The sequence below is a fragment of the Nelumbo lutea genome, chromosome 1, assembly GCF_056320005.1.
Source record: "Nelumbo lutea isolate HS-2025 chromosome 1, American lotus-T2T, whole genome shotgun sequence".
Classification (NCBI taxonomy): domain Eukaryota; kingdom Viridiplantae; phylum Streptophyta; class Magnoliopsida; order Proteales; family Nelumbonaceae; genus Nelumbo; species Nelumbo lutea.
Genome location: NC_142684.1, coordinates 161,855,441 through 161,868,776, shown reverse-complemented (window position 1 = coordinate 161,868,776; position 13,336 = coordinate 161,855,441). Strand labels below are relative to the sequence as shown.

The 13,336-nt window shown below is 41.4% G+C and overlaps 1 protein-coding gene across 3 annotated transcripts in view; it reads right to left on the bottom strand.

Annotated features, from left to right (window-relative positions):
• The window catches only part of LOC148878785 (Serine/Threonine-kinase), an 84,171-nt gene that overhangs the window by 11,692 nt on the left and 59,143 nt on the right, over window positions 1-13,336 (bottom strand). For all 3 annotated transcript variants that reach the window (XM_088960152.1, XM_088960153.1, XM_088960154.1), the window contains one exon: window positions 1,008-1,085. In XM_088960152.1, the coding sequence (XP_088816278.1) occupies window positions 1,008-1,085 (78 nt within the window). The remainder of the gene's footprint in view (window positions 1-1,007; window positions 1,086-13,336) is intronic.

Sequence of the window (13,336 nt, the reverse complement as noted above, 5' to 3'; positions counted from 1 at the left end):
AAAAAATCCATGAGTTTCTTTCTTCCCAAATAGTCCAACAAACTACAGCCCTAACGCATCACCACATAATCTTAGCCCTTTTTGTTGACCAGTTAGGAGTGGATGTGAATAAGCTTTGCACATTCAATGGGGGAGTCCACCTACACCCAAACAAAGAAGTAAATCATTCCCAAATGAATTTGGCAAACTGACATGAAATTAGTAAGTGGTATCCAGACACGCCATCAGCTCTGCAGAGGACACACCAGTGAGGCAACAAACAGCTACTGGGTTTTTTCCTTTGAAGCAAATCTCCTGTATTAACTCTTTCCAAACAGGCTTCCCAACAGAAATTCCTAACCTTCGGAGGTATAGGTTGACACCAACCTCTTTAACAGGAAAGGACAATCCAAAAGAAGATGGTTGTATTAGGGCTTTAATGAAATGAGGCACAGGTGAAGGAACCCGAGGGAGTGAGTGTTCAAACTCTACTATCTACCTTTGTTGGCTCCAGAAAGACCCCATCAAAGATGCATAGTAAAATTGAGGTACAATCTAACTCAGAGTCCATGAAGTCTCTTCTCAATCCCAAGTTCCAACCAAACCCAAAAGTTGAGTTAGAAGGTACAACGAAGGTGGATACTGTCCATCCACATATTAATATAAATATCTTTCTTTATGAGCGTGTAAGACACAAAACACACCCACCAATTCGTGTAACTCTCTTGTTTCTTCTTTTATTTGACTAGAACTGATAGTAGATGCCTGAGAAAGGAGGCAACCACACAACCTAGTTTGCATTTCTCAATCATTACCATTATGTCTAAGCCCCTTGAATTGGTTAGTAACATGAACCAATAGATACCATACACAATCCATGCTTGCACCTAATTATTTGAACTAATAGAACAATAGATGTAAGACCACATGTATAGTAATGGTTGATAAAACACTAAAACTATATCAATAAAGAAAGAATAGCATATCCATAAGCAATTTTAGAATCAATTTTGCAAGTGAACATATACCTGAGAAAGGCCCTTAAGAATGAAGCCAATATTTGGAATTGCAAACCAATACATATTTGGATCAATCAATTGACGAGTCTACAACAAACATTAGAACATTAGAAACTGAAATTCTTTTTCTTTGTGTGTATTTGAGATAGGTAAGAAAGTTTCATCAACTTTCTAGACAAATAAAAGAGGTGCAATAATCAGAAGAAATAGAATAGCAAATAACAAAATAGGGAGTGAGCAAAATAAAAATCAATAAGAACACCCCATTTACAGATATATACCATTCATACACCAAAACACAAGGGAACTGCTAGGTCATTTTATTTATTCATTCCGGTTTTTTTTTTTTTTTCTGAGAAGGGAAACACTTCCCCTTCCAAACTCCAAACCATAAGACGGCAGTACCACTACCATCCCCTTCCCTAACAAGTAAAACCACTACAAAATATCCACAAGAGAAAGAAAGAATCCCCCGAATGAGGAACTTGGGGAGTTTTTATCGTATCAAGGCCAACACTCCTATTCTGCCAAATTAGTATAGTAGTAGTCTGTCTCAACTGCTCAAGATAAACCTAAGGTACAGTGAGTTGGTGTTTGAGAAACACAAAACGAGACCATTTCCAGTTTAGCCCTAGATCTTAGCGATAAAGGGGTAAAACTGGAAAGTTGAACTTAATCCCTTAACTTGATGGTGATACCGCACAAGGTGATAGATCGACCTGTTTTTTATTTGTCAACCAGTAATATCCTTCTAAGGTTAGATACCTGGGTATGTTGGAACATATGAGAAGTCACTAAAGTGATCATTGTAAAGGATCAACTGTGTCGAACAAAGAGAATATCCCAGAGTACACTCTAATGGAAACCTAAAACTGTCGATAGTGAATTTCAACTTATTTTGAAACCGATTTTGCAAAACATACTTATAAATAGTTTATTTTGATAAAGAGTTTGCAAAATGGTTTTAATCTTGGGATCCATCTAAGTAGAGGGTGTGACACTACACCTTTTTTCTCAAAGAAAATAAAGAAAATGCAGTTAAGGAAGAGATCCTTTCCTATTGACAATGTTTGGATATTATTGAAAGGATGAGAGATCCATCACATGGACGCCCAAAGATTGTGGAATAAGGGGCGAATTTCAAAAATTTTTCTTCTCCCTTCAACTGGGAATCACATTCCCTATTTAAAAAATCATATTTTCAAGGATAAATCTTGAACCTTAAACTGAACCAGATCTGAACCAAAAGGAATGGGAGAGAATAATAACTGATACGGAGAAGTAATATCTCCCAACGAAGGTGTTCACGCCCAAGGAAGGATCCAAAGACTACTCCCACTGAAGATGGCGCAGTGCAGGATGGAGCAGAATCAGCAGTGTTCTTCCCCAAGAACTCTGTCCTTCGCAAGAATCAGTAGAATGGTACGTGAGCACAGCTTCCTTTTCAATCCTTTCTCAAAGAACTGATGTCAAGATCCAATCTTGACTTCTCCCACAACTGGAGATCGAACTGGCAAACAGGGCGACAAGAACAGGGAGGCGGCAAGAGAGTATTCGCAGGGTGCAGAATTCTCTCTTCTTTATTTCAGCACTAAAGAGGATCTGATGAGTTTCTTGGTCTCTCTTAAGGCTGCCGCCCCCTCCTTCTTTTTGTTTTCTTGAAAGATCAGCTCCTAATCCCATTAGGAGGTGCTTATCCAAATCATATTTGGATCAGCCTTCTCTTCTAGTGATAAGGATAAACCCTTATCTTATCTGCAGATTAGATTAGCTTTATCCTAATCCCATTAGGAGGTTTCTAGATCTGAATCACATTCAAATCTGAACTCTCTGAGTGGATAGGATTAAGACCCTATCCTATCTGCTAATCCATCTCAGAATTCGCCCCTTTAATTAACTAAATAAATAGCCCAGATCGAAATGGGCTTTAGGCCCATCAGGCTTATGTGCTCACTTAACCTTCCTATTTGCTGCCCAGTTGGGCTTCCTTGTATGGCGTGGGACCCAAGCATTGATCTACACATCAGCCACATGGGTTCGGCCCAGCCTTTGTTACAAGGTCTGGTCGAATACACTGTTAAAGACAGTGAACCCCCTGAAACCCATCGAATGGGCTCTATGGGCCCAACACTTACCCTAAGTGGTCCCTGGGTCAAGCCACCTTGTAACACCCAGGGACTGTGGGCAGATGCAAGATTAGCCCATCAGGTATTATCCTCAATGGTCTTACACTTAACCTCTCAGCCCTTAATGATCATACACTGCCCGACAAGAGAGGACCTCTCCCTCGGCTGCAAGGAACAGTGTTGCACTCTCCACTTATATGGATCCTGGGAATTAAAACCTTTTGCAAACACTTTAGAAACCATAATGTATATACTTTTATATCTCATATAAAATATACTTTGCAAAACAAATTTCAACGGTTGAAATCGGCTGCCGGCAGTCTTGGTTTCCAACAGTGAGAGTGCATCCCCGATCATTACCTTTGTCCGACAAAGGGGCTGATCCTGTCACTATGATCACCCACTCAGATGAATTCTCAGATTGTCCCAACATACCCAGGTTTTGACCCCCGCTAAGGATCTCACTGATTGGTACATCAAAGACAGCCAGATCCGACACCTAGTGCAGTATCATAATCGAGTCTAGGGGTCGGGTGTAACTTTCCAGTTTTGCCCATCAATCTCCAAGGTCCAGGGCAATACTGGAAATCTGGTCCAGTTCAAAGATTCAATTAATCCCACACTGTATGTGCCTAGGGTCTCACCCCGATAGTTGAGACAAGCCACCTCAACCGACTTGATGGCACCACAGTGTCAGCCTTGTCAGGATAGGTCTCCCCACACCGACCCACTGGCTGTGAACTTTCTAAACTAACACGAGTCTCAATAAGTGTCCAGTTTAAGGGTATTACACAGAAACATACCAAGGGAACATGAATCAAATATGCACTTTTATTCATTTACAATAAACTCATAAAGTACATTAATTTTGATTGAAGCTAAGGGTATACAAAACTGTCTAACAGCTCCCACTTGCACTTAGGTCCAATCAGGTACTAGCCGGAGTCCCATGCTTTCCACGTGTTTCTCAAACACTTTCTGTGATAGTGGCTTTGTCAACGGGTCTGCTACATTTTCCGCTGACGCTACCTTCTGAATCAGGACGTCCCCTCTACCAACAATCTCCCGCAGTACGTGGTAATTCCTCTCAATGTGCTTTGACTTCGAGTGGGCTCGTGGCTCCTTAGCCTGGGCAATGGCTCCATTGTTGTCACACAACAATGGGATGGGTGATGTGTCGGACGGAACTACTCTCAATTCATGAATGAACTTCTTCATCCACACGGCTTCTTTGGCAGCCTCACTTGCGGCAATGTACTCGGCCTCGGTCGTGGAGTCTGCAGTGGACCCCTGTTTGCTGCTTTTCCAGCAAGCAGCACACGATATTAACGTGAAAACATATCCAGATGTAGACTTTCTATCATCTGGGTCTGACTGGAAATCGGCATCTGTATACCCTTGTATCTGTAGTGAGCTACCATCGAATACTAGACAAAACTCTTTTGTCCTTCGAAGGTACTTAAGTATGTTTTTCATAGCAGTCCAATGCTCCTGCCCTGGGTTGGCCTGAAATCTGCTTACTACACTCACTGCCTGAGCTATGTCAGGACGAGTGCACAGCATGGCATACATGATGCTCCCTACGGCAGAGGCATAGGGAACGTCTTTCATGCCATCAATCTCCTCAGAAGTCTTGGGAGACATCTTCTTGGAGAGAGTGACTCCGTGCCTGAAAGGAACATTTCCTTTCTTGGAGTTTTCCATGCTGTATCTTTTGACTATTTTGTCAATGTAGGCAGATTGGGATAATCCTATTATCCGCTTCGATCTATCTCTATAGAGTCGAAGACCCAATATATAGGATGCTTCTCCAAGATCTTTCATGGAGAATTGCTGTGATAGCCATACTTTCACCGTAGTTAACATACCTACATCATTCCCAATGAGTAGAATGTCATCTACATACAGAACCAAGAAGGTAACCTTATCTCCACTGTACTTCCTATAAACACAGGGTTCATCCGGATTCTGCTCGAAGTCAAACGATTTGACGGCAGAGTCAAAACGGATGTTCCAACTTCTAGAAGCTTGCTTAAGTCCATAAATGGATCTATTAAGTTTACATACCATGTTTTCCTGACCTGCAGCTATGAAGCCTTGCGGCTGCTGCATATAGATATCTTCAATAAGATCTCCATTCAGGAATGCAGTTTTGACATCCATTTGCCAAATCTCATAATCATGGTATGCTGCTACAGCTAGCAGGATCCTAATGGATTTAAGCATGGCCACAGGCGAAAAGGTTTCCTCATAATCGATGCCCTATTTCTGAGTGTACCCTTTCGCCACCAGACGAGCCTTGAATGTCTCAACTTTACCATCGGGGCCCTTCTTCCTCTTGTAAATCCATTTGCAACCGATTGCTTTTACCCCGGAGGGCGGATCTACTAGAGTCCAGACTCCATTGGTCTCCATTGAGTCCATCTCTGCTCTCATGGCCTCCACCCACTTCTGGGAATCTATGTCCAACATAGCTTCCATGTAAGTCACGGGATCCTCCTCACTAGTCAAGGTTTCCACCAGGTAACTATCCTGGTCATAACCATAACGGACTGGTGGCCTGGATACCCGAGTGGATCTTCTAGGTTGGTCACTACCTGGAACGTGTGGGACATCTCCCATTGCTCCTGAGCTCTCCTCATCAAGAACAACTTCCTGACGATGGGTGTCCAGGATATAGTCGGTTTCCAAGAATTGCGCATTACGACTGCAGAACACTTTCTGCTCACTTGGGTCATAGAATAGGTAACCTACAGAGCCTTTTGGGTAGCCTACAAATAGGCAACGGCTGGTCTTGGATTCCAACTTGTCTGCACTCGTTCTTTTAACGTGTGCTGGACAACCCCAAATCTTCAAGTGTCTGACACTTGGTTTCTTTCCGGTCCAAAGTTCATATGGAGTATTTGGAACCGATTTGGTTGGAACCCGATTCAGCACATAAATCGCAGTCTCTAATGCGTAACCCCAAAAGGATGTGGGTAACTCTGAGTGTATGAGAAGCGACCGGACCATATCCAATAAGGTCATATTCCTCCTCTCCGAAACACCGTTAAGTTGTGGTGTAGCAGGAGGAGCTAATTGTGATACTATCCCATTGTCCTTTAAGTAGTCCATGAATTCGTCAGAGAGATACTCGCCACCTCGATTTGATCGAAGGGCCTTAATTTCTCTCCCTAACTGTTTCTCGACCTCTTGTCTAAACTCTTTGAACTTTTCAAAGGATTCAGACTTGTGTCTCATTAGGTACACGTAACCGTATCGTGAAAAATCATCTGTGAAGGTGATGAAATACACGTGTTGATTTCGTGTCCTAACACTCAGGGGACCACATACATCAGTATGTATTAGGTCAAGTGTGCCTGTACATCTTTCAGGCTTACCGTTAAATGGCTGTTTCGTCATCTTGCCTTGTAGGCAAGGCTCACAAGTGGGAAGATCTTCTAAGTTAGAAAATCCAAAGGACCATCCTTTACCAACCTTGTGCTTCGGTCAACACCGATGTGGCCAAGTCGATAATGCCACAGACACGTGGGATTAACTGTATCACGAGCTCTCTTCTTAGAGATTTCAGCCGACGTAGTTTCGGTTATGTTAGTTTCTAGAGAAGGATGTACAACATAGAGACCGTTCTCCAGTTCCCCGTATGCGATGAATCTGTTGTTTCTTTTAATAGTAATCGTATTACTAAAGAAGACAGAATAACCATTTGCACACAGTTTTGAAACAGAAATCAAATTTCTCCTTAAATTTTGCACATAAAGACAGTCTTTCAGTACAATTGTTCCTTCTCTAAAAATTAACTCCACGGTTCCTATGGCCGCGGCTGCAACAGTTGCAGTAGTCCCTAAGTAGAGTGTGACTTCTCCTTCACTCAGCCTTCTGCTTACCTTGAACCCCTACAGTGAGTTACAAGCATGAGTTGAAGCCCCGGAGTCAATACACTAGGATGCAGAAGCTACCAACAAATTGGTTTCTATAACACAAGTTTCGAAATTACCTTTTTTGGATTCCAGGTAGGCAGGACAGTTCCTTTTCCAGTGGCCGGTCTTCTTGCAGAAGTGACAGGCATCCGATGCTTTGTCTTTCTTCTGCTTCTTGCTCTTAGTGGCTTTCTTCTGAGGCTTCTTTGCCTTCCTCTTTCTCTTGCCTGTCTTGCCAGCTTCAACAAGCATGGCTACAGGCTCATCCTTTCTAATCAGTTCTTCAGCTCTTTGCAACATATTGCTGAGCTCTTGTAAGCTGACATTCAGCTTGTTCATGTTATAGTTCATGATGAACGGATTAAAGGAAGGAGGCAAAGAGTTAAGGATAGCATCTATCTGGGCTGCAAGGTCCAGCCCGGATCCAAGAGCCTCCAGTTCGTTGATGTATCCCATCATCCGAAGACAATGGTCGTGAACTTGTTGACCCTTGGACATTTGTGCGGTCATGAACTGTTTCAAGACCTTTTGTCGAGTAGAACGATTCTGCTCTTCATACATTGTCCTGAGACTGTCCAATATGTCTTTGGCAAGTTCGATCTGATCGAACTGCCTCTGTATCGGGTTGTCTAAGGAGGCAATGATGTAACACCGGGCAAGGGAGTTTTTTTCCTCCCATTCTTGATAGTCTCTCCTTCGGGCCTCAGAAGCCCTATCACCCGGACGCTCCAGGGTAGGATTCTTTGCCACTTTGTCCAGCTTTTCAGAAGCTAGGACCAGCAAAATGTATATACTTTTATATCTCATATAAAATATACTTTGCAAAACAAATTTCAACGGTTGAAATCGGCTGCCGGCAGTCTTGGTTTCCAACAGTGAGAGTGCATCCCCGATCATTACCTTTGTCCGACAAAGGGGTTGATCCTATCACTATGATCACCCACTCAGATGAATTCTCAGATTGTCCCAACATACCCAGGTTTTGACCCCCGCTAAGGATCTCACTGATTGGTACATCAAAGACAGCCCGATCCGACACCTAGTGCAGTATCATAATCGAGTCTAGGGGTCGGGTGTAACTTTCCAGTTTTGCCCATCAATCTCCAAGGTCCAGGGCAATACTGGAAATCTGATCCAGTTCAAAGATTCAATTAATCCCACACTGTATGTGCCTGGGGTCTCACCCCGGTAGCTGAGACAAGCCACCTCAACCGACTTGATGGCACCACAGTGTCAGCCTTGTCAGGATAGGTCTCCCCACACCAACCCACTGGCTGTGAACTTTCTAAACTAACACGAGTCTCAATAAGTGTCCAGTTTAAGGGTATTACACAGAAACATACCAAGGGAACATGAATCAAATATGCACTTTTATTCATTTACAATAAACTCATAAATTACATCAATTTTGATTGAAGCTAAGGGCATACAAAACTGTCTAACAATTATTGGCTGAGAGATTAACTGCAAATGTCTTATTAATAACCCAATGGGCCAAATTTGGGCCTAATTAGTGTTGAGACGACTCACTAAGTTTCACCTCGTGAATTTGGCCCATGTACTTTAGTATATGGTAGAACCCTTTTGGTTTAAATTGAAATCTATGTGAGTCCCACACCACACAAAGGTTCAATAACTGGTCAAAGTTGTGAGAAAATAGGATTACTTAAGAGCCAAATTTGTTTCTAGCTTCCTAGTTTGATTAGGTAGTTAGTTTGTTGGAAACTTAAGGTTGAATTAGGAAACTAATTAGATCTCCCCTATCCTAAGTTTGTTAGCATTGTTTCATAATTTGCAGCCTTCCTAATCAGCTAGGAGACTGATCAGTAAACTTCTACTTTGACTCTTAGAGTCTAAGCTATATATAAGATATAAAGAAGGGAGACTAGGCTAATCAATCAAGACAAGCTTTCTTGCAAAGAAACCCTAGTTCGACCTAAGGAAAAAAGGAGGCTATTTTCTTCTTCTCCCACCCAAGGTTTTAGAAAAAAATCTTCAGCCTTGTGAGAATACATCAAAGGTACACCATTGCTGAATCTGATTCATCTTCTGGAGTGCAACAATCAACATCAATTCTCTCAATTGTCTAGCAAGATCAATCTCCATTTTTGGGCTGCACCATCTTCAGCTTGTGGACTTCGTATCAAGTAAAATTCTACCCAATTGCTGGAAATTGCTTTGGCATGATGTGATAAATCGATCCTTAGAGAAAACAAGTTTCTCATGAGAGATTCAACCTCTCTCTTGGGCTGATTTCAAGAATTTTTTAAATTCACCTTAGCTACCATCAAGGTTTGACCTTTATAGATTTTTCTCAGCCTATTCTTCACAAGCTCCTCTCTTCCTCCTCTTTTCTCTTCTCTCCTTTTTTTTTATCAGTATTCTATCTCTTCTCTTTCACCTCTGATGTCTTCTTTCTCATTCATTCCATCATAGATTTCATCATTCTAAGTAGTATACTATGTAATTGATAAAGCATTGTTAAAAGTTCACATGAAAATTAAGAAAAATGCATACCTACCTAGACTAGTGACTGTTATGCAAAACTTCACTTTCCAATAAGAAAATTGGCAATGGAGTTGAAACTAAGAAAATTGGTTATTGAAGGTGACTCAAAGGTGGTGGTGAGATGTCTGAAGGAAGATAACTCTGGTATCTGGAACTACAGCAATGAAAAGAAGTAATTTAAGTGACTGACTAGGGACATTGAAGTGAAATACAGATGAGTGAATTACAGACTTCAGAACCGTTTCTTTCTCTAATGGTTTGGTTTGATCCTTCAACCTTGACTTGTGCTGGGTTGATCTAGAGGCCTCTTTAAACAAAGAAAAATAGATATTGGAATGCTGGTTTTTGATGTAGCCACTGCAAGGTTAGTTGTTTTCTTTTTGGTAAATAAATGGAAATTCATTCAACCGTTGGACGGGTAGATACAAAATCATTTAACTGAAAAATCAACCACCGGTCTGGAGCAGATCTCCCGGCCGGAGGGGAGGAATACAAAAAATGGAGCAGGCCTCCTGGGGAATATGGATAAAAAAACGTCGGCCGGTGGGTGCAATTGGACGACAATGGATAACCAAGAGATATCATATCAGCCCGTACTGATGGCTAGAGAAATTTGTCTTACCTCTTACTTACGTCACTGATCAGACGAAACTTTAATTAATTTCCTTTCTCTGCCAATATAATACCAAAACGCTGATGGGTTAGCCAAGCAATGGGTGAATAGGGGATCCTTCTTTTAAGCTCATTTCTAATTTTGTATCCTTTGTTTTTTTTCTAGTGGGAGAGTTAAGAAAGTTCACTTCCCCCCTGTCTTGTAATTAAAGCTTCTTCAATTAATAAATTTTGCTGTTACTGATCAAAAAAATAGCAAAGATTTTGGTATATGACAACACTTAGTAGTTAGTTTGAAAATAAGAATAACCAGAAAATTCTATTTGGTTATTAAAATTGCAAATAGAGCTGCATGGTGTTTTATCCTGGGGTTTGATAGATTCAGGACTTCTATCATCTATCAAAACCACTAGTAGTTGGGTTGTGACATGACAGTACAATTGGATTGTGACAGGACAACCAAGCAAATGGTTTTAGTAGATGTAGGCCCCACCAAACCTAGATTGCAACATTAAAACAACTTCCTTAGCAAATGGAGAGAGCTGTTACCATCTTCTAATATCTTGCCCTTTTGTTGTGAATCTTTGGGAAAAAAATTTTGGTCTTTTTGGGTTTAAGTGGATGATGCCTCTGCAAATTAGGGGGCTTTTTGACCCTACAACTTTCAGGTGGCCTAAGAGGAAAGGTAGAGCATTATGAGATGTGCTAGGGCTGCTCTAGTTTGGAAAGTTTGGGAGGAAAGAAATTACAGGATTTTTAATGATAAAGGGATATAGCTAATGTTTGGGAATGTCTGCTGATAAGGGCCATTAACTAGGCCAAATCTTTTGAGTTATTCTCATCCTTCTCCTTTGATGACATGTGGAGAAACTGGGAATCGTTGCAAGCTCTTCCTCAGTTCAGGACAAACCTGTAGTAGACTGGAAGCCCCCAGAAGAAGGCTTTATAAAGCTCAACTTTGATGGCAGCAGCCTTGCCGATCATGGACCTGCTGGTTTTGGAGGTGTATTCAGGAATGAAGAGGAACAGATTGTCGCCCTATTCTCTGGCCCAACCGGAGTGGGGGATGCGTTTAATGCAGAGACGCAAGGGGCTCTACAGGGAGCACAAATTGCTAAAGAGTTGAATTTTAGGAGGTTGATCATTGAAGGAGACTCTAAAGTGGTAACTGGGTGGCTGAAAGAACAGACAGTAGTTTGGCCTTTTAGGGGAGAGATGAGGAGATTCAGGTGGCTTACCTATAATCTCACTGTAAGAGTTCAGTGGGAGAGGAGGTCAGCAAATGGGCTGGCTGACCTACTAACTAAGCAAGGGGTGAACAGGGATCACTTATTCTGGGCTCAATTGTAATTTTACTTTGTTTGTAAGGCAGCAACCCGCACCTTCTGGGAGAACTCTGTTCTGTATAGAAGAAAAACAGCCTTTTGAAAAGAAAGGACTGTTTAAAAAGTTGCAGAAAATCAAAAGAAAGTAGCAGAAATCAGGTTTCAAGAAGAGAGATGAAGAAGAAGAAGGTGACGGCAACTAGGGTTTAGAGAGAGAGATTTTCGAACATAACCTTCTCTCTTACACCCCTAATTCCATTTCATTAAGTAAAACTTTAATATTTTACAGAGAGGCCCCTAGTTGGGCAGGAAATTAAAAAACATAACACAAGAAAGAATAAAGCCCAGAGTATGGCCCATTACAGCAAATAACATAAAAAATAAAGAAGGATAAACAACCTATGGGCCATTTGGCCCATCTTCTCTACACTCCCCCTCAAGCTAAGCATAGATATCAATCATGCCAAACTTGAGATTATCATGCTGAAGTTTAGCCTTGGGAATGCCCTTGGTGAGGAAATCAGCTAATTGTCCTTTAGAAGTGATGAAAAGTAGACACACTTCTCCAGAAGCCACTCTTTCTCAAATGAAGTGTCTGTCAACTTCAATATATTTAGTTTTGTCATGTTGCACTGGATTGTGAGCAATGTTGATGGCAGCCTGATTATCACAGTATAACATCATTGGCTTATCATGCTCAATACCCAATTCCTCTATCAAGGATCTAAGCCACAGTAGTTCAGAAACTCCATGAGTCATGGCTCTGTACTCAGCTTCAGCTGGAGATCGAGCAACCACTAATTGTTTCTTGCTTCTCCAAGAGACAATATTACCTGCCACCAAGCTATATTACCCATAAGTAGATCTTCTGTCATCAATGTTTCCGACCCAACCAGCATCTATGTAGGCTTCAAGTTTCATATGGCCATGCTTAGCAAATAGAATTCCCTTTCCAGGGGAATCCTTCAAATAACAAAGAATCCGCTATGTTGCTGCCATGTAAGTATCCCTGGGATCATGCATGAACTGACTAATGCAACTGACAGCATATGCAATGTTTGGCCAAGTCATGCATAGATAGAGAAGTTTTCCAAGTAGTCTCTAGAAGACTCCCTTATCTTTCAACAATATTCCATCTGAAGCAGAGAGTTTATGACTCATATCAATAAAAGTAACAACTGGTTTAGCACCCATCTTCCCTGTTTCAGAGAGAAAATCAAGTACATACTTTCTCTTAAAGATAAGTATCCCATCCTTGGATCTAGCAACTTCTATGGCAAGAAAGTATCTCAATTCCCCCAGATCTTTGATCTCAAACTCTATATGAGGGAAAGATTTGAGATCATTAATCCCTGATGCATCATTACCAGTCACAACAATATCATCAACATACACAATCAGGTAAATGGCCAAGGATCCTCTCCTCTTCACAAAGAGGGTATGATCAAACTGTGCCTGTACATAGCCAAAGCTAACGAAGGCAGCCCTAGAACTTTCAAACCATGCTCTAGGGGACTGTTTAAATCCATAAAGAGATTTCTTCAGCCTGTAGACCTTCCCTTTCATATATGCTTCATACATCCTTGGAGGAAGAGACATATAGACCTCCTCATGTAACTCTCCATTCAGAAATGCATTCTTTACATCCAGCTGATAAAGTGGCAAGTCTGAGTGCGCAGCAAGAGATAGCAGAACTCTCACAGAAGTCGTTTTGGCAACAGGAGCAAAGGTCTCTAAATAATCAATCCCATATGTTTGTTTATAACCTTTTGCAACCAGCCTAGCCTTGTACCTTTCAATGGTGCCATCAACATGATATTGATAGTAAAGACCCACTTACAACCTAT